The 21,141-nt window shown below is 43.6% G+C and overlaps 1 protein-coding gene across 6 annotated transcripts in view; it reads right to left on the bottom strand.

Annotated features, from left to right (window-relative positions):
- ccdc18 (coiled-coil domain containing 18) overlaps window positions 1-21,141 on the bottom strand; it is a 239,684-nt gene that overhangs the window by 197,275 nt on the left and 21,268 nt on the right. For all 6 annotated transcript variants that reach the window (XM_072510511.1, XM_072510508.1, XM_072510507.1 and 3 more), the window contains 3 exons: window positions 14,105-14,297; window positions 13,142-13,306; window positions 914-1,023 (listed from right to left, as the gene is read on the bottom strand). In XM_072510511.1, the coding sequence (XP_072366612.1) occupies window positions 914-1,023; window positions 13,142-13,306; window positions 14,105-14,236 (407 nt within the window). In that variant the 5' untranslated portion in view covers window positions 14,237-14,297. The remainder of the gene's footprint in view (window positions 1-913; window positions 1,024-13,141; window positions 13,307-14,104; window positions 14,298-21,141) is intronic.

Here is a 21,141-nt window from a genome sequence, read left to right as displayed (position 1 = left end):
ACCTCCCACTGTCTTGGGAAAGCGGGCAGCATAATCAAAGACCCCTCCCACCCGGGTTATTCTCTCTTCCAACCTCTTCCATCGGGCAGAAGACACAAAAGTCTGAGAACACACACTAACAGATTCAAAAACAGCTTCTTCACCGCTGTTACCAGACTCCGGAATGACCCTCTTATGGAATGAACGGATCGCACTACGCATCTTCTCTACTGTTGTAGTACTTTACTCCGTATGCTTCATCCGATGTCTATGTATTTACATTGTGTATTTATCGCATGCCTGTCCTATGTTTTTCATGTATGGAATGATCTGACTGGACTGTTTACAGAACAATACTTTTCACTGTGCCTCGATACACGTGACAATAAATCTAAATGTGACTCCAGATCCACAGCAATGTGATTGACACTTAACTGCCTGTTCAAAGGCAATTACGGATGGTCAATAAATGTTGGCCAGCCTGCAATGCTCACATCCCATGAACGAACCAACTTTTGAAAGCTGCCTATTTGCATGCAGCAAAGTCTCAAATTTTATGTGAGATGAATGACCAGTTAAATGAATTGTTGTCCCAGTGAAAAATATTGGCCGGGATACCAGGAGAACCTTGCGTTCCACTTTGAATAGTGTATGGATATCTTTCAAATGCATATGACTAGTGTATGGGTATCTTTCAAATTCATATGGAGGGGATCAGCTTCACTTAATAGGTCATCTGAAAGTCTGCACCTCCAACAATGCAAGGAGCCCTCACTATTGAACCTTTAACCCTTGACTCAGGCAAAACTCCGACTCAATACTACCGATATACGCCTGCAGAGCGATCAGCAGTGTTATAACAGAGAGTATTGCAAATGGAGGCAAAACTTGCAAACTCTAACGAAACAAACTGCGTAACTATGATGCAAATTACCTGAGTGCTTTCTCTTGAGCCTCTATTTCAGCCTCCAAACTCAAGATATCTTCATTTAGCTGAGAAATGTGATGTGCCTTTTCATTAATAGATGGTTCAAGGTGAAAAAACTGCAAGTAAAATATGAAACAAAAAACGTTTGGTGTTGATTTTTGGCACAGATTAAAACAAAGTAAATGAATTGAACACTACCACCTCCCTTTCTCCTGACTCAATACCACCTCCCTTTCTCCTGCCTCTCCAACACCATTTCCCAAATAGTGTGGTCTGTCAACTTGATCCCAATGCTGTGATAATGCCATCAAATTAATAAATAATCTGTATCAATTATGAACACACCTGTACATATCCTAAAAAAAGAATAATCCAATTATGAAAGTACTTCAAGTATGGAAGTCCCTAATCTCGAGTCAGTAAGTCAGACTTGAACCAAAGGACACGTGCTTCAGTTAACTCATCTGCTTATTTCATCCTAACAATAGCTTGGAAGTAAATACCGACAGGGTTCATCTTACTCCAAATCAAATTCTGGAGAATTAAACAGATACCGGTCAGAAATTGTAGCTGCATCTCCTTCAAGCCTAGGTAGTCCAATAGTACACAAGTATGTACAATGATGGTAAATAATTACCCAAATCTATTTCTGAATCTTTCTAAATTATTTCATTTTATATGCCGAATGATTGACACCTGGGGGTTTTCGATCCCCTGGGAGACCCCACGAGTGCTGTTACATCTGGTCCCCTTTTACGGGAACCAGTGCTGAACGGCGTTCGCCCAAGGCAAAGAAGATAGGTCCCAACGCCTCGGGTACCTCAAGAATCTCCACATTAAAGTGAGACAAGCGGTCTCGCTCTAATATGCAGATTTTCTAAAATGTGATCCCGCCCTCAATGGGCAGGATTTACAACAGTGTCTCGCCAGATCGCGTTAGATCTCGCGAGTCATTGCGAGCCGGCTAGATCCTTGGCAGGGTCACCCGGCTTTTATTGGCCACGCTGCTCCACAGCAAGCTGCATTTTGCGCACAGCGTGGCCATGGGATCATGCCCACTCTGTACATATATATGCTTTTTCAAATTCTTTCACGGGACCTGGGAGTTGTTGGAAAGACCTGCATATATTGCTCATCCCCAATTACCCTTGAGAAAGTGGTAGTGAGCCACATTTGTAAACCACCTAGGGTAGGTACACCCACATTGTTGTTCAGATGAAAGTTCCAACAATTTGACCCCATAAGTCAAGAAACACTGATATTTCCAAGTTAAGACGGTGTGTGGTTTGGAGGATAACTTGCAAGTGATGGGCAGCATGGTGGTGCAGTGGTTAGCATAGCTGCCTCATGGCGCCGAGGACCCAGGTTCGATCCCAGCTCTGGGTCACTGTCCGTGTGGAGTTTGCACATTCTCCCTGTGTTTGCGTGGGTTTCGCCCCCACATCCCACAGATGTGCAGGGTAGGTGGATCGGCCACGCTAAATTGCCCCTTAATTGGAAAAAATTTGGTACTCTAAATTTTTTTAAAACCTTGCAAGTGATAGTGTTCCTTGTCCTTCTAAGTAGTAGATGTCACGTGTTGGGTACTAGTCGAAGGAGCCTTGGTAAGTTACTGTAGGTGCATCTTGTAGATGGCACACAGTGCGGTCACTGTGCATCGGTAGTAGGAGGGAGTGAATACTGGTGGATGGGCACCAATAGAATGGGTTGCCTTGTCCTCGATGGTGTAGAGTTTCTTTAGTGTTGTTGGAACCAAAATAATCCAGTCAGGTGGACTTGGACCTTGTAGACAGGGACAGGCTTTGGGGAAAGGCAAGTTACTTCAATCAGAATTCTTATCCTATGACCTGCTCTTACAGCTTCACAGAATCATAGTATAATACAGTGCAGAGAGGCCCTTTGGCCCATCGAATCTGCACCGACACATGAAAAACATCTGACACGCCCATCTTATTCCGTTTGCCAGCACTTGGTCCATAGCCTTGAATGTTATGACGTGCCAAGTGCTGTTGCAGGTACTTTTTAAAAGAATGGGAGGCAACCCACCTCTACCACCCTCCCAGGCAGTGCATTCCAGACCGTTACCACCCTCTGGGTAAAAAAGATTTTCCTCAAATTCCCCTAAACCTCTTGACCTTGTGTGCCCTCGTATCAAAGTGATTCTGTATCTATCTGAGACCCTCAGAAGGTAAGTAAGTGATTTTTACTCATTTTTACTTTCATTACATTTTCAAATTCTGTGTGTGTGTGTGGGGGGGGGGGGAACAACTGAAGTGACATCACAGAAAATTGTGACCTGATTGGCTGGTTGGGAATCTACATTAAATTTAAAAATTAAGCATTGGTAAACTAATCAAACATAATTACTTAACTATAATTTAGAGGAGTATCTAAGCCAGAGATCGGAGAGTACTGTATTTAGCTTTCACATTTATAGTAGAAATCTAGTGCTAGGAAACATATAGTTAACAGGAACTTTTGTTTTTAAACTTTTAACTTTAATTTACTAATTAATTGACGCAATGTCAGTTAGAGGGGTGCAGTGCTCGGACTGTGAGATGTGGCAGGTCCGGGAGGCTTCCAGCGTCCCGGATGGCTACATCTGCAGAAAGTGCACCCAACTGGAGCTCCTCACAGACCGCATGGTTCGGTTGGAGCAGCAGTTGGATGAACTTAGGAGCATGCAGGTGGCGGAAAGCGTCATAGATAGCAGTTATATAAATGTGGTCACACCCAAGGTGCAGGCAGAGAAATGGGTGACCACCAGAAAGGGCAGGCAGTCAGTGCAGGAATCCCCTGTGGTTGTCCCCCTCTCGAACAGGTATACCCCTTTGGATACTGTCGGGAGGGATAGCCTATCAGGGGAAAACAGCAGCAGCCAGAGCAGTGGATTGGATTGGATTGGATTTGTTTATTGTCACGTGTACCGAGGTACAGTGAAAAGTATTTTTCTGCGAGCAGCTCAACAGATCATTAAGTACATGAGAAGAAAAGGGAATAAAAGAAAATACATAATAGGGCAACACAACATATACAATGTAACTACAAAAGCACTGGCATCGGATGAAGCATACAGGGTGTAGTGTTAATGAAATCAGTCCATAAGAGGGTCATTTAGGAGGCTGGTGACAGTGGGGAAGAAGCTGTTTTTGAGTCTGTTCGTGCGTGTTCTCAGACTTCTGTATCTCCTGCCCGATGGAAGAAGTTGGAAGAGTGAGTAAGCCGGGTGGGAGGGATCTTTGATTATACTGCCCGCTTTCCCCAGGCAGCGGGAGGTGTAGATGGAGTCAATGGATGGGAGGCAGGTTTGTGTGATGGACTGGGCGGTGTTCACGACTCTCTGAAGTTTCTTGCAGTCCTGGGCCGAGCAGTTGCCATACCAGGCTGTGATGCAGCCCGATAGGATGCTTTCTATGGTGCATCTGTAAAAGTTGGTAAGAGTCAATGTGAACATGCCGAATTTCCTTAGTTTCTTGAGGAAGTATAGGCGCTGTTGTGCTTTCTTGGTGGTAGCGTCGACGTGGGTGGACCAGGACAGATTTTTGGAGATGTGCACCCCTAGGAATTTGAAACAGCTAACCATCTCCACCTCGGCCCCGTTGATGCTGACAGGGGTGTGTACAGTACTTTGCTTCCTGAAGTCAATTACCAGCTCTTTAGTTTTGCTGGCATTGAGGGAGAGATTGTTGTCGCTACACCACTCCACTAGGTTCTCTATCTCATCGTTATTCGAGATCCAGCCCACTATGGTCGTATCGTCAGCAAACTTGTAGATGGAGTTGGAACCAAGTTTTGCCACGCAGTCGTGTGTGTACAGGGAGTAGAGTAGGGGGCTAAGTACGCAACCTTGCGGGGCGCCGGTGTTGAGGACTATTGTGGAGGAGGTGTTGTTGTTCATTCTTACTGATTGTGGTCTGTTGGTCAGAAAATCGAGGATCCAGTTGCAGAGTGGGGAGCCAAGTCCTAGGTTTCAGTCCAAGTCCTAGGTCCCTGGTGGCCTGAAACCAGCAGTGGCACCACGGCTGGCTCTGATGTTCAGAAGGGAGGGTCGAAGCGCAGAAGAGCAATAGTCATAGGGGGCTCTATAGTCAGGGGTACAGATAGGCGCTTCTGTGGATGTGAAAGAGACTCCAGGATGGTATGTTGCCTCCCTGGTGCCAAGGTCCAGGATGTCTCCGAACGGGTAGAGGGCATACAGGCAGAGGTCGTTGTACATATTGGTACTAACGACATAGGCAGGAAGGGGCATGAGGTCCTGCAGCAGGAGTTCAGGGAGCTAGGCAGAAAGTTAAAAGACAGGACCTCTAGGGTTGTAGTCTCGGGATTACTCCCTGTGCCACATGCCAGTGAGGCTAGAAATAGGAAGATAGAGCAGCTAAACACGTGGCTAAACAGCTGGTGTAGGAAGGAGGGTTTCCGTTATCTGGACCACTGGGAGCTCTTCCAGGGCAGGTGTGACCTATATAAGGACAGGTTGCATCTAAACTGGAGAGGCATATATATCCTGGCCGCGAGGTTTGCTAGTGTCACACGGGAAGGTTTAAACTAGTATGGCAGGGGGTGGGCACGGGAGCAATAGGTCAGAAGGTGAGAGCATTGAGGGAGAACTAGGGAATAGGGCCAGTATGGCTCTGAGGCAGAGCAGACAGGGTGAAGTTGCTGAACACAGCGGGTCTGGTGGCCTGAAGTGCATATGTTTTAATGCAAGAAGTATTACGGGTAAGGCAGATGAACTTAGAGCTTGGATTAGTACTTGGAACTATGATGTTGTTGCCATTACAGAGGCCTGGTTGAGGGAAGGGCAGGATTGGCAGCTAAACATTCCAGGATTTAGATGTTTCAGGCGGGATAGAGGGGGATGTAAAAGGTGTGGCGGAGTTGCGCTACTGGTTAGGGAGAATTTTACAGCTGTACTACGGGAGGACACCTCAGAGGGCAGTGAGGCTATATGGGTAGAGATCAGGAATAAGAAGGGTGCAGTCACAATGTTGGGGTTTACTACAGGCCTCCCAACAGCCAGCGGGAGATAGAGGAGCAGATAGGTAGACAGATTTTGGAAAGGAGTAAAAGCAACAGGGTTGTTGTGATGGGAGACTTCAACTTCCCCAATATTGATTGGGACTCACTTAGTGCCAGGGGCTTAGACGGGGCAGAGTTTGTAAGGAGCATCCAGGAGGGCTTCTTAAAACAATATGTAGACAGTCCAACTAGGGAAGGGGCTGTACTGGACCTGGTATTGGAGAATGAGCCCGGCCGGGTGGTAGAAGTTTCAGTAGGGGAGCATTTCGGGAACAGTGACCACAATTCAGTAAGTTTTAAAGTGCTGGTGGACAAGGATAAGAGTGAACCAAGGGTGAATGTCCTAAATTGGGGGAAGGCTAATTATAACAATATTAGGCGGGAACTGAAGAACCTAGATTGGGGGCGGATGTTTGAAGGTAAATCAACATCTGACATGTGGGAGGCTTTCAAGTGCCAGTTGAAAGGAATTCAGGACCGGCATGTTCCTGTGAGGAAGAAGGATAAATACGGCAATTTTCGGGAACCTTGGATAACGAGAGATATTGTAGGCCTCGGCAAAATGAAAAAAGGAGGCATTTGTCAGGGCTAAAAGGCTGGGAACAGACGAAGTCTGTGTGGAATATAAGGAAAGTAGGAAGGAACTTAAGCAAGGAGTCAGGAGGGCTAGAAGGGGTCACGAAAAGTCATTGGCAAATAGGGTTAAGGAAAATCCCAAGGCTTTTTACACGTACATAAGATGCAAGAGGGTAGCCAGGGAAAGGGTTGGCCCACTGAAGGATAGGTAAGGGAATCTATGTGTGGAGCCAGAGGAAATGGGCGAGGTGCTAAATGAATACTTTGCATCAGTATTCACCAAAGAGAGGGAATTGGTAGATGTTGAGTCAGGAGAAGGGTGTGTAGATAGCCTGGGTCATATTGAGATCCAAAAAGACGACGTGTTGGGCGTCTTGAAAAATATTAAGGTAGATAAGTCCCCAGGGCCTGATGGGATCTACCCCAGAATACTGAAGGAGGCTAGAGAGGAAATTGCTGAGGCCTTGACAGAAATTTTTGGATCCTCACTGTCTTCAGGTGATGTCCCGGAAGACTGGAGAATAGCCAACGTTGTTCCTCTGTTTAAGAAGGGTAGCTCGGATAATCCAGGGAACTACAGGCTGGTGAGCCTTACGTCAGTGGTAGGGAAATTACTGGAGAGAATTCTTCGAGACAGGATCTACTCCCATTTGGAAGCAAATGGACGTATTAGTGAGAGGTAGTATGGTTTTGTGAAGGGGAGGTCGTGCCTCACTAACTTGATAGAGTTTTTCGAGGAGGTCACTAAGATGATTGATGCAGGTAGGGCAGTGGATGTTGTCTATATGGACTTCAGTAAGGCCTTTGACAAGGTCCCTCATGGTAGACTAGTACAAAAGGTGAAGTCACACGGGATCAGGGGTGAGCTGGCAAGTTGGATACAGAACTGGCTAGGTCATAGAAGGCAGAGAGTAGCAATGGAAGGATGCTTTTCTAATTGGAGGGCTGTGACTAGTGGTGTTCCGCAGGGATCAGTGCTGGGACCTTTGCTGTTTGTAGTATATATAAATTATTTGGAGGAAAATGTAACTGGTCTGATTAGTAAGTTTGCAGACGACACAAAGGTTGGTGGAATTGCGGATCGCGATGAGGACTGTCAGAGGATACAGCAGGATTTAGATTGTTTGGAGACTTGGGCGGAGAGATGGCAGATGGAGTTTAATCCAGACAAATGTGAGGTAATGCATTTTGGAAGGTCTAATGCAGGTAGGCAATATACAGTGAATGGTAGAACCCTCAAGAGTATTGAAAGTCAGAGAGATCTAGGTGTACAGGTCCACAGGTCACTGAAAGGGGCAACACAGGTGGAGAAGGTAATCAAGAAGGCATACGGCATGCTTGCCTTTATTGGCCGGGGCATTGAGTATAAGAATTGGCAAGTCATGTTGCAGCTATATAGAACCTCAGTTAGGCCACACTTGGAGTATAGTGTTCAATTCTGGTCGCCACACTACCAGAAGGATGTGGAGGCTTTAGAGAGGGTGCAGAAGAGATTTACCAGAATGTTGCCTGGTATGGAGGGCATTAGCTATGAGGAGCAGTTGAATAAACTTGGTTTGTTCTCACTGGAACGACGGAGGTTGAGGGGCGACCTGATAGAGGTCTACAAAATTATGAGGGGCATAGACAGAGTGGATAGTCAGAGGCTTTTCCCCAGGGTAGAGGGGTCAATTACTAGGGGGCATAGGTTTAAGATGCGAGGGGCAAGGTTTAGAGTAGATGTACGAGGCAAGTTTTTTTACACAGAGGGTAGTGGGTGCCTGGAACTCGCTACCGGAGGAGGTGGTGGAAGCAGGGACGATAGTGACATTTAAGGGGCATCTTGACAAATACATGAATAGGATGGGAATAGAGGGACACGGACCCAGGAAGTGTAGAAGATTGTAGTTTAGTCGGGCAGCATGGTCGGCATGGGCTTGGAGGGCCGAAGGGCCTGTTCCTGTGCTGTACTTTTCTTTGTTCTTTGTTCTAAGTGGAACGGCTGCTCCTAATCCACCTTGTCCATGCCCCTCATAATCTTGTGCCCCTCAGTCTTCTCTGCTCCAGCGAAAACAACCCAAGCCTATCCAATCTCTCTTCATAACTTAAATGTTGCATCGCAAGCACATCCTATGAATCGCCTCTGTATCCCCTCCAGGCCACATCCTTCTTATAATGTGGCAACAAGAATTGCACACAGTACTCCAGCTGTGGCCTCACAAAAGTTTTATATAACTCCACATGACCTCCCTGCCTTTGTAATCGGTGCCTCGATTGATAAAGACAAGTGTCTCCTTGTATCTGACTGCAAGCTTGTATCTGACCGATCCAGTTCAGGTTTCTCCATACAATTCCATAGAACTATGCAGACGGCAATCGATGGAATGGGGAAGAAACTGGAAGCTCAGGGGAAGATGATCCTAGAGTTTGAAAAAGCGATGACGGACCAGTTGCTCTGGAAGCTGTAAAAGAAAGGTTGATGGCGACCCAGGGAGCATGAATGGGAAGGTAGAGGATCAGGACATAGACATCGATTTTACAGTGCAGAAGGAGGCCATTCGGCCCATCGAGTCTGCACTGACCCTTGGAAAGTGCACCCCAAACCGCCACCCTATCCCCGTAAGCCAGTAACCCCACCTAACCTTTTTGGACACGAAGGGCAATTTAGCGTGGCCAATCCACCTAACCTGTACATCTTTGGACTTTGTGAAGAAACCGGAGCACCCGGAGGAAACCCACACAGAGATGGGGAGAACGCGCCACTCCACAAAGGCAATCATCCAAGGCCAGAATTGAACGCGGGCTGCTGGTGCTTTGAGACAGCAGTGCTAACCACTGTGAAACCACGCAATCTCTGGTGAGTGGATGGGGACAGGCTAATTGTAAGGAAGTCTGTAAACTACTAAACAATTAACTGGAATTTACACTGTCCTTATCATCCACAATCATCGGGACAAGTGGAACGTATGAATCGAACTTTGAAAGAAAGACTGTCTAAATACAACCAGGAAGGCATGAACTGGGTCCAAGCTTTGCCAATAGTGTTATGCAGTATTAGAGCTACACCAAACAGAACAACAGGCTTGAGTCCATTTGAAATCATCACAGGCAGACCAATGTCTCTGCCAGGAACTATTGACTTGCGGAAAGCAGACTGTCATTTAATGAGTGATGCTTTGTTGTCTTACTGTCAAGATCTAACAAATGCAGTTAGCTCTGCTTCTCAACAGGTGTTAGCTGCGTGGGGAGATCCTCCAGAAGGTGGGCACGACCTGGTGCCAGGTGAAGAAGTGTACGTTAAAAAGCTGCAAAAGGAACCCTTAGGATCAAAGTGGGAAGGTCCTTTCGTAATCCTTCTCACCACCCAATCCGCTGTGAAGTTAAAAGGAAAGAAAAGTTGGATTCACGCATCACACGTGAAGCGCGCGTACAAGTAAAATGTTTGCCGCAATTTTAATTTTCAGTTATTTGATTGGCTTTGTGAACGTTGTATCAGAACTGAATAAGAACACATTCCTTTACACATCTACGATATATGCTAAAAACTTTAATATTTCTAATTGTTGGGTATGCATTGCAACCCCAACTAACTCAGGGGAGGGTATTCCCTTTCTAACTATTCCCTTTAATGCTTCAGAAACGGCAGAATGGTACATCTATCAAAGTGTCCCTCACTCTGTGGTGATCCGTTCTGGAGCATATTCATGTGAAAAAGGGAGGTTCCAGGTTCGCATCCAAAAATATATTAAACTATGGAAATCTGCAGGTTATCCACTAAATACCTTTTTAGGATGGCACCAACTTAAATATAACCCTAACCAAAAACCTCAACATCTCAACCTCCCAACTAATGGTAAACAAAACGGATCAATTTGCTTCATGAGTAAGAACCCTAAAGGGATACAAATGGGTAATAGTATTTGTACTAATTATGTAGATGTTAACACAGCTTATAAATGTACAAACGATCTCTTACAAAGAGTTCTGCGGTCCTCAAAGATAACAGGCATACCTAATCTCAAAAATAATAAAACATTCGAAGACCGATGGTTCTTAGAAAATATTTACTTATATTCTGCTTATAATGGAACTTATTTTATTTGTGGTAATAAAGCATATCCTTGGCTCCCAACATCCTGGTCAGGATCTTGCTATTTAGGATACATTGTACCGGCTATTCGTCATGTGATTAATCTTCCTCATGCTTCAGAAGCAGTTGCTCGAAGGAACAAACGTTCCATTTTCTTAAAAGATGCAATTTTTGATAGAATGATTCCATTCTATCAGGAAATGAGGATGGAGAATAAATTGAATAAAATAACAACCATCATACAAAACGTAGCCGATTACACCGCCACTGCCCTAGATAAAATTTCTGACGAAATGCGAGCAATTAGAACCGTGGTATTACAAAATCGAATGGCATTTGACTATGTGCTAGCCGAAAAAGGTGGCACCTGCGCCCTGATTGGTGCAGAATGTTGCACTTTCATTCCCGATAACTCGAAAGAAGTTAAAGATTTGGCATTACATATCCAAAACGAAATCAAAAAACTTGATCCACCCCAATTTGTCTCTCTCTGGGATAAAATTTGTGGGTGGCTTGGACCCACTGGAATGTCCACAATAAGAATAATCTCATTCTCCTGTGTAGCTGTATTCACCATTTACATAACATACCAATGTGCTAAGTGCATAAAAAACCTATTCGCTAAACGCAGGGAACCAACTATCAGAATGATTCAAACTAACCCAACGGTACCCGTAATTGATGAACTTGAGCTGAAATACTATTATTGAAATATTACTGATCAATCAACTATTTGACTATTATTAACATATTGTATAATTTATTAATACTGAATCAGTAGGATCAAATTTGATTAATTCATTAATTATAATAATTATTTTGACTGTATTATTAACATTGTATAATTTATTAATACTGAATCAGTAGGGTCAAATTTGATTAATCTATTAATTATAATAATTATTTTGAAATGCCTGTTGCAATGTTAATTCCATTTTGTTGTTTAAAACTGCAATGATTCTTTGCGCTTTTACCTATCCTATCGCATTAATGATGTATTTTAATCTTTCCTGATATATCTCAATTTTTCGATTTATCAAAGGGCCGACTGTAGAAGCCAAGTATTTCAAATACAACTAGTATAGGTAAAAGATAGCTGTTTAAGCATAAATGTTGAGCCCCACTTTTAATACCCATTTATACAGCATAATTCACTTATACTGAAGTCCGTTGTTCTGGCAAATGCATATTTTCAAAGACAGTGTGACATTAAAAAAAAAAGCACAGTTGCAAGATAATTTGACACTGTCTTGTGCTAATTGTCAAGGCCAAGGGATTGAATACACAGCAACATGAAGGCACCATTGTTCACAATGCAGATAACAGCTAGGTCAGAAAAGCTGATGTTGCACATTGAAGATGGACGGCTTGCCATCAAATCAAATGTGTTTGAGTCTAACCCAAACCAATTAGGATTATATTGGGGTGTAATTAGATGACTTAAGACAGATATGAAAGTGTATAACTGAAAAGTTTCTCCCGGCCATTTTAGGTTAAGTTTTGTCTTTCTGTTAGTTTAGTCAGTTTTTGCCTTTGATTTTAGTCTCCATTTTAGTTTATGTCTTTTGGGGGTTCTGTCAGTCTAACAGTCTGTGTCAGTGATGTTAGTCCACTTTTGACTTTGAGTTTGAGTTTAGCTGAAGATTAGCTTTCTCTCTCTCTTCATGTTTCATTGCCAGACTTTGACCTTTTAAAAGTTACTTTCGAGCTGTCTGCCTAAGCAAAGAAAGATAATGTCTGTAATTCTCTGAAAGCTTCGAATTGTCTACGAATTGCCTTTTAAATGACTTTCAAATTGTAATCAAGCGACTACAAATAAAACAATTCTTTTTGGCACCTGAGGAGTTTATACTGCAAATTTCTGCTGAGTTCCAGTATTCGCAAAGTGCTACTGATAACCGAATAGCAGAGATGATATAAATTCCTTCAACTTTACACAGTCGAATAATACAAGGAATCAAACAACTTAACACAGTCTACAAATAGTACAAATCTTACAACTTGTCGTATTGCGCCAGGACTTGATTCATCAACTAAGCTTCCCCCAAACTTGGCGTGGTTCGACAGGTTAAGATTCCCTTAAATTATAGTTTCTTTTACCGTGTGAGAAACATCTCTGGCAATCCTGAAAATCTCCTCAAAACATACTTTTTGGACTATCCTCTTCTACCTCCACTCCTCCATTGGTTTGGATCCATTAGTGGTACTTTTCCTTGACAAAGGACATTAAAGTCATGCCGAGAAAAGCTCTGGAGATTTTGAATAGAGTTTATAATACATTTACGACCATTAACAATGTGGCCATTCCGGACAACTCTTGTCTCCAGATTTTGGAGTTTCACATTAGGGAGCTTAGTGTACCAGGACAAATGATGTGCATAACCACAGATTTATTTCAAGCATAATTCAATATTCCCTATAATTTTATGGTTCATTTGGCTCCCTCCCCACCATGCCATAAACTGCAGCATCTATCGTGCCATCTTCAGGGTTATTGTATAAATAAAGGTTTTTGAGACGGTCTGAATATGCACCCAATTGTTATGCATATAAACATTTGGAATACTCACTTGAACATTTGATCGAGTCAGCTCCACTTGTATACTTTCAATTTCACGCACCAAACTGTGATTCTGGGAGACTAAACGGGCATTATCCTCTCGAAGCGTACTGAGCTTTTTCCAGAGTTCTTCATTTTCCTGCTCAACAGCAGATATAGCTGGCAATTGGGTTGCCTGAAAACACAAATGTCGGTGTGTGAAATGTGACATTATTTACAATTTTCTCCCCCCACCATCCCGAAGACAATGACTTTTGATGGAGTAAGAGTTCTTCAATATTTCACCCAACTTGCCATGCTTACAACCAAACTGCAGGCATTGGCAGAATAGTCAGCTATGAACACATTTCTATATTTGTTGGTCGACTCGATCGCTATTCTTACTGCTGTGCCCTCAACAAACACTTGGGGCTGGATTGCCACCCCGCTGTGCCACATTTCGGCCCCGACCCGCCGGCGGGATTCTCCGTTATGCCGACCAGTCAATGGAGTTTCCCATTGTGGGGCAGCCCCACGCCGTCGGGAAACCCACGAGTGCTGGCAAATGGAGAATCCCGCCGCCCTTAATGTCTCAATCTTATTTTTGTTATTAGAAGTTAGATAGATATGTGCCAGTTTTGCAGAGAATGTTTGAAAACCACCAAATTATAACACATCCTGACCAAAACCAGCTAATTCAATATACACTCAAAAGGGGACCCCTAACTTCTTGATGTATGACTCAGTCTAAACCAATCCAAGTCTTCAAAGGCATCAGGAAACTGCATAAAATAATCTAAAAGGAGGAATTTCCTGGCAACTCATGTTGCAGAGACAGTTATACATTTAACTTCAAAAAGCAGTTTGGCAGCACTCACAGGGGAAAGACTCCAGAGTTCATGATCGTTGCACAAATAGATAACACATTGACAGTTAGTTGCCAATTAAAGATTATCCAAGAAGTAAACCCATCAATCAGAAGCTAAAAATTTACCCTGCCTCCAAAGCTGCTGCTTGGGCTTATGTTGCTGAAAACATTTTTTTGGGGTGGTATCCTTTCAGCAGTTGCCAAATGACGATTGCTCATCGCAGGAACTATTGGGTCAGGGTGAAGGAGATCATCCATGGTCAAAGCAGGGGAATAACCCTGCTGAGAAGAATCATCAGGCTGGTCACTTAAGCGGGCACTGAGAGAAAAATAAAAACCATGAAGTTTAATTGTACATTCAGGCTGGGAATAAAACGTACATTTAAAAAAGCACAGAGCTGCATGGGTATTTTCACTTTACTATTACATTACAAGACATTTTCACGTCTACTCGACTTTTATTGCTAAGGAGTACAGTAAAATTAAGTGACAATATATCAAGCATTTCAATGGTGTTTCAAATGAAAAAAGTTAGGAATATGGTAACGGCAATATACCAGCATGGTGGTTTCGTGACTCAAGTATACAGGCAGAATGTCAGAAATCTGTGCTATAGAAGGTAGAGCAAGAAGCAGGAATGAGGAGGATCACACACTACAGCAGATTGGAAGAATGGAAGTACAAACAGGATTCTAAAACTCCAGCATGTGCAAGGTTAAGGAGAAATGAGGCCTCAGGGCTGTAGTATAAAGGGACAGAATGGATATGCTAATCTAGGAGGACCATGATGCTGTAGCACGGATATCAGGCAGTCACGTGGTAGGTACTCAAGGCAGCAGATGCGCAAGTCCTGAAAGGAGATGAGCCTTCCCCATAAGCCACCATGTACGTACTGTAAATAGTGTATGTCAACTAGTTTTTAAGTAAATACCCTGATATTCCTGCAGCTCTTCCAGATTAGAATCCTGGCTTGGCACCCTCTATAACAAGGGCAACCTAAAGAGGAGGATAAGGAATTTGAAATTGCTATCTAAGAGACAGAAACCAATGGAACTTAAGAGGCGATAGGTGAGGATAGAATGAAAGATGAGTTATGAACACTTTACTGTTCTTCTAGCCTCAGTATTTATGCAGTTGGTCTGGTTCCGGTTGAGTTTCTGAATGATGGTAACCCCTGGGGTGTTAATAGCAGAGGATTCAGCAATGGTAATGCCATTGAAAGCCATGGGGAAGTAGATAAATTCTCTCATTGAAGATGACCACTTCTTGGCACTTAAGTGGCAAGTAACATTTATGCCACACAGGAGTCCAATCCTAAAACAATATTCAGCTCTTGCTGAAAAATGTGCACAGGCTGTTCATTCTCCAAAAGTTGTGAATGGAAATTAACACTGTACAGTCATCAGCAAGGACAGTCATCAAAGATGTTGGTTGGGCCTCGGACACATCCCCGAGGAACTTCTGCAGTGATGCCTTGGGGTTGAGGTGATTGATCAGCCTTCAATCATGGCTATCTTTCTCGGTGTTAGGTATGACCCCAGCCAGTGAAGAGGGTTCCTCAAATTCCATGGACTCCAATTTTGCTAGGTTTCTTGATGCCACTCATGGTCAAATTCTGCCTTGATGTCAAGGGCAGCCATTCTGGAATTCAGATCTTTTATTTATTTATCTTATTGCCATAAAGTGTGAAGCACATAGGCACAGAAATAAAAACAAGAAACATCAACAACAATATCAGACAATACATACATAGAGATCATACTATGTTTCTAACAAACCTTCTAAAAGTCAGCACATTTTCAGCATCACAATAAAATCAGACAAAGCAATCCAAGGATCAACAATTCTACGTTAAAAAAAATTACAAATATCAAAATGTGAACCAAATTTCTGTAGTTCATACTGATGACCACACAAAATACTGCAATTGCGAGGAAATAACTTTACTGGCTGAGAGGTGATAAGGCCACATATCAATTTATAAACTTCAACTAAATCAAAAATCAATTTTCTCTTCTCTAAAGGTTGTAATCCAAGAATTCTTAAACATTCCTCATAAGGTATTCCCCTCTTGCCTTCCATTTACCTGGTAACATATCTTTGCACTCGCTCTATAATCTGTCTATCTCTCTGAAAGCGCCAATTCCACACTGTGGATGCATACTCCAGTTGTGGGTGTACCAGCTGCTTACAGGAGTTTAAGATAAACACTAACATCCCATAAGATAGAGGAACAGAATTAGGTAATGCGGTCCGAGTCTGCTTCGCCATTCGATCATGGCTAATATGTTCCTCATCCCCAATCTCCTGCCTCCTCCCCATAACCCCTCATCCCCTTATTAATGAAGAAACCTCCTATTAATCAAGAACTCTAGATTGTGCTTGAGATGCTGTTACCTACAGGGCTACAGACCAAGAGCTGCAAATCGACAGAATAGTTCTTTCTTAGAACAGAAGAACTAGGACCAGGAGTAGGCAATTTAACCTCTCGAGCCTCCTCCACAGTTCAATACGATCGGAGGTTACGGGGATAGGGTGGAAGTGAGGGCTTAAGTTGGTCGGTGCAGACTCGATGGGCCGAATGGCCTCCTTCTGCACTATGGAGCCAAAACGGCTTGGCCCTACTGAACTTGTTGCACTATTACTTGCCAGCGAATGTGGGGAAGGTGCGGGGCTGGACTAAGGAGACGGAGGTTTTGTGGGTGCGGATGGAGGTGGGTTATTGTAAGGGGTCAGGGTTACAGGAGCTGGCAGCATGGAATCATAGAATTTACAGTGCAGAAGGAGGCCATTCGGCCCATCGAGTCTGCACCGGTTCTTGGAAAGAGCACCCTACTTAACCCAACATCCCCATCCTATCCCTGTAACCCTGCAACCCATCTAACCTAGGGGCAATTTGGCATGGCCAATCCACCTAATCCACCACTACCATTTGCCCTGGGGAAGTATTCGGGGAATCCTGCAGTGACAGCCACGCTGAAGATTTGAGGGCAATTTCGACAGCAGTTAAGTTGAGGGCAGGGTCGAGGGTGATGCCGATAAGAGGGAATCACGGGTTCGAGCCAGGGAGGATGGATGCAAGGTTCCGGGGAGGGAAGAGAAAGGGGTAAAAGAGATGAAGGATTTGTTCCTGGAGGGGTGATTCGCAAGTTTGGATGAGCTGGGAGTGAAGTATGTGCTCCAGTGTGAGGAGGGCTTCAGGTATATGCAGGTGCGGAATTTCGCAAGAAAGGTTTTCCCGAGCTTCCCGGTGGCACCGTCCTCCTCGTTGTTGGAGGTGCTGTCGGTAGGGGGGGCTGGGGAGTACCGTTGTTACAGTGATCTACAGCATGATTATGGAGGAGGATAAGGAATCCAAGGAAGGGGTTACGGCCAAGTGGGAGGAATTGGGGATATAGCTGGAAGAAGGTTTATGGTGTGAAGTGCTGTGAAGGGTCAATGTCTCGACCTCATATGCGAGGCTGGGGTTGATTCAGTTGAAAGTGCATAGGGCGAACCTTTAAGGCAGGGATGGGCCAGCTATTTGAGGGTTGAAGGATAGTTGCGAGTGGTGTGGGAGGGGCCCAGCCAATCATGTCCATATGTCCTGGTCCTGCACGATGTTGGAGAAATATTGAGGGTTGTTTTTCAGCACCATGTCTGAATTGGAGGCGGGTCCCCTGTAGGCCATAATCGGGGTGTCAGACCTGCAGAAGCTGCAGATGGGAGCGGGGGTAGATATTTTAGCCTTCACCTCATTGATGGGTATCACGCAGGTTCTGTTGGGGTGGAAGTAGCTCCTCCCCACAGTGCCTCCGTGGCTGAGGGATCTAATGGGAGTTCCTGTATTTGGAGAAGGTGAAATTTGCTCAGAGAGAGGCAGAGGAGAGGTTCTACCAGAGATGAACTTGTTTGTTTTACATTTTGGAGACCTGGTTACGGTCAAAGGGTGGGGATTCTTGTAAAAATGTTGAAAATTTGAATTAATATTTGTTACGGGCCAAAGTACTTTTAAGTTAAAACAATGTTTATTTATGAAACCAGTTAACAATTTACAAACCCACGGTAAACATCTCAACAACTATCAACACCAATAAATCCCCCAAAGAATACAACACTCTAAGTAATCCCTAAAATTTCCTTTTAACATCCAGAAGACAAAAAGAACCCTTTGTACAGAAAGACATCAGGTTTAACTTCACTACTGAGAACAGTTACCACGTTGAAATCACCAAATGGACATTCATAAGCTTTCAGAGATTCATACACATCTTGCGGTGACTGCAGCGTCTCCAAAACTAAAAGAAACTAAACACACCCTGCAGCTGCAAGCCCAAAGCCAAAGTAAAAGCTAACAGACAGCCCAGTTCCATCCATACTCTGACATCACTGCAGTAATAAACACCCATTTCTTAAAGGTACTCTCACATGACAATATATCTATATTTTTTTAGACTCCTCCTTAAATGTACTCACTGTCCCTGCATCCACCGCACTCTGGGGTAGCGAATTCCACAGATTCACGACCCTTTGTGAGAAGTAGTTTCTCCTCATCAGTTTTAAATTTGCTACCGTTTATCTTGAGACTATGACCTCTCATTCTAAATTGCCCCACAAGATGAAGCATCTGCTCCACATCTACTTTATTCATACCTTTTTAATCTTATATACCTCAATTTGATCTCCCCTCATTCTTCTAAATTCCAGAGAGTATATATAGGTCTAAACTCCTCAATCGCTCTTCACAAGACAAACCTCTCCTCTCTGGAATCAATCTAGTGAACCTCCTCTGAACTGCTTCCATTGCCGCTACATCTTTCCTCAAATAAGGGGACCAAAACGGTGCATAATACGCCAATGCCTTATACAGTTGTCAGAACACTTCCTTACTTTTATACCCTATTCCTTTAGCTATAAATGCCAACATTCCATTTGCTTTCTTTATTACCTGCTGTACATGCATGCTAGTTTACTGCGCCTCCTGCACGAGGACACCCAGATCTCTCTGCACCAGAGCCACCCCAAATTCTTTCCCATTTAGTCTCTCCCCATTTAGATAATAAGTTGTCTTTCCATTTTTCTGACCAAAATGAATGACCTCACACTTATCAACATTGACCTCCATCTGCCACATTTTGGTCCATTCACCTAACCTATCTATATCCATTTGTAAGGTGCTTATTTCTTCATTGCAACATTCTGTCCTATCTATTTTAGTGTCATCTGCAAATTTGAATCTAAAACCTTCTTCCTGTTGAACCTTCCCTGTATCCAAGTCGTTCATATAGATTGTAAATGGTTGGGGACCCCAGGGACCGATCCCTGTGGCACCCCATTAGTTACATCTTGCCATCCAGGAAAAGACCCATTTACCCCGACTCTCTGTCTTCTGTCGGTTAGCCAGTCTTCTATCCAAGCTGGTAAATTAACCCTAATTTCATGTGATCTAACCTGAGATATTAACCTTCTGTGTGGCACCTTATCAAATGTCTTCTGGAAGTCCAGATATACTGCATCTCCAGGATCCCCATTATTCACTTAAGTTGTTATATCTTCAAAGAACTCCAGCAAATTAATCAAACATGATTTACCCTTCATAAAATTATGCTGACTCTTGATGGATTGCGTTTTGACTTTTCAAATGTCCTGATATAACTTCCTTAACAATGGATTCTAATAATTTCCCAACAACAGATGTTAAACTAACTGGTCTGTAATTTCCTACATTCTGCATTTTTGAATAAGATTCTATAATTGTTTTATACATTTAAAGTATCCAATTATTTTTTTCTAATTAAGGGACAATTTAGCATGGCCAATTCACCTACCCTGCACATCTGTTTGGGTTGTGGGGGTGAGACCCACACAGACACAGGAGGAATATGCAAACTCGACACAGATAGTGATCCAGGGCCAGGATCGAACCTGGATCCTCTCGCCGTGAGGCAGCAGTGCTAATCACTGCGCCACCATGCTGCCCTACCTTTTTGAATAAGGATGTTACATTAGCATTTTTCCAATCCACTAGATCCTTTCCCATGTCCAGGGAATTTTGGAATATTATAACCAATGAACCCACCATCTCCGCTGCCACTCCCTTTAACATTTGTCTGCCTTCAATCCCAATAGTTTGTTCAGTATTGTTTCCCTATTGATGCTGATTGTTCTAAGTTCCACCCTTTCTAATACCTCTGATTTTTTTTTTAACATTTAAAAAAAAAAAATTTAGAGTGCCCAATTATTTTTTTCCAATTAAGGGGCAATTTAGCTTGGCCAATCCACCTATCCTGCACATCTTTGGGTTGTAGGGGTGAGACCCACACAGACACGGGGAGAATGTGCAAATTCCACACGGACAGTGACCCGGGCTGGGATCGAACCCGGGTCCTCGGCGCCATGAGGCAGCAGTGCTATCCACTGTGCCACGTGCTGCCCATTATTATCTCAGAATTACCCGTTCCTATAGGGATGGTACCAGTGTCTTACAGTGTAAATGGAGGCAAAATATTGATTAATTATCTCCACAATTCACGCAAACCACGTTCATATCTTTTGGTCCTGTCCAAAGCTGGAGGATTACTGGGAGGTTTTTAGGGTAATCTCTAAAGTGGTGCACGTGAAACTGGACCCGGGCCCTCATGAGGCCATATTCAGGGTGTCGGACCAGTCGGGGTTGGAAACGGATGCGGAGGCAGATGTTGTAGCGTTCACCTCGTTGATCGCCCAAAGGTGGATCCTGATGGGTTGGAGAGCAACCTCTCCACCCTGTGCCCTAGCGTGATTGGGGGGACCTGCTGGAATTCTTAACTCTTGAGAAGGTTAAGTTTGAACTGAGGGGGAGGATGGAGGGGTTCTACAATTCATAGCCGTTATTCATTATGCACTTTCAAGAATTGGGTTACATCGAACATTATGGGGGATTTCTTTGTGTTATTTGTTTATGTTAACATGCGGGCTGCTGTTTGGAGGTTTGGTGGGAGGATGGGATTGTTGTTGTTGATATGGGGATTGACATTGTATTTGTTACTGCTTATTGTTGGTGGCTGTAAATTTGGGAGAAAATGTGAAAAAAGAGGAGAATGAAATTTTTTTAATTTTTTTTTTTAAAAGCTTTGCAATGTGGCAAGTCAAACAGACCGGCCGATAATTCTCAGCGTCCTTTCTGCCCCCTTTTATAAAAAATA

This window comes from Scyliorhinus torazame, chromosome 7, assembly GCF_047496885.1.
Source record: "Scyliorhinus torazame isolate Kashiwa2021f chromosome 7, sScyTor2.1, whole genome shotgun sequence".
NCBI classification, from domain to species: Eukaryota; Metazoa; Chordata; class Chondrichthyes; order Carcharhiniformes; family Scyliorhinidae; genus Scyliorhinus; species Scyliorhinus torazame.
This window is presented reverse-complemented; position numbering and strand designations above follow the sequence as displayed.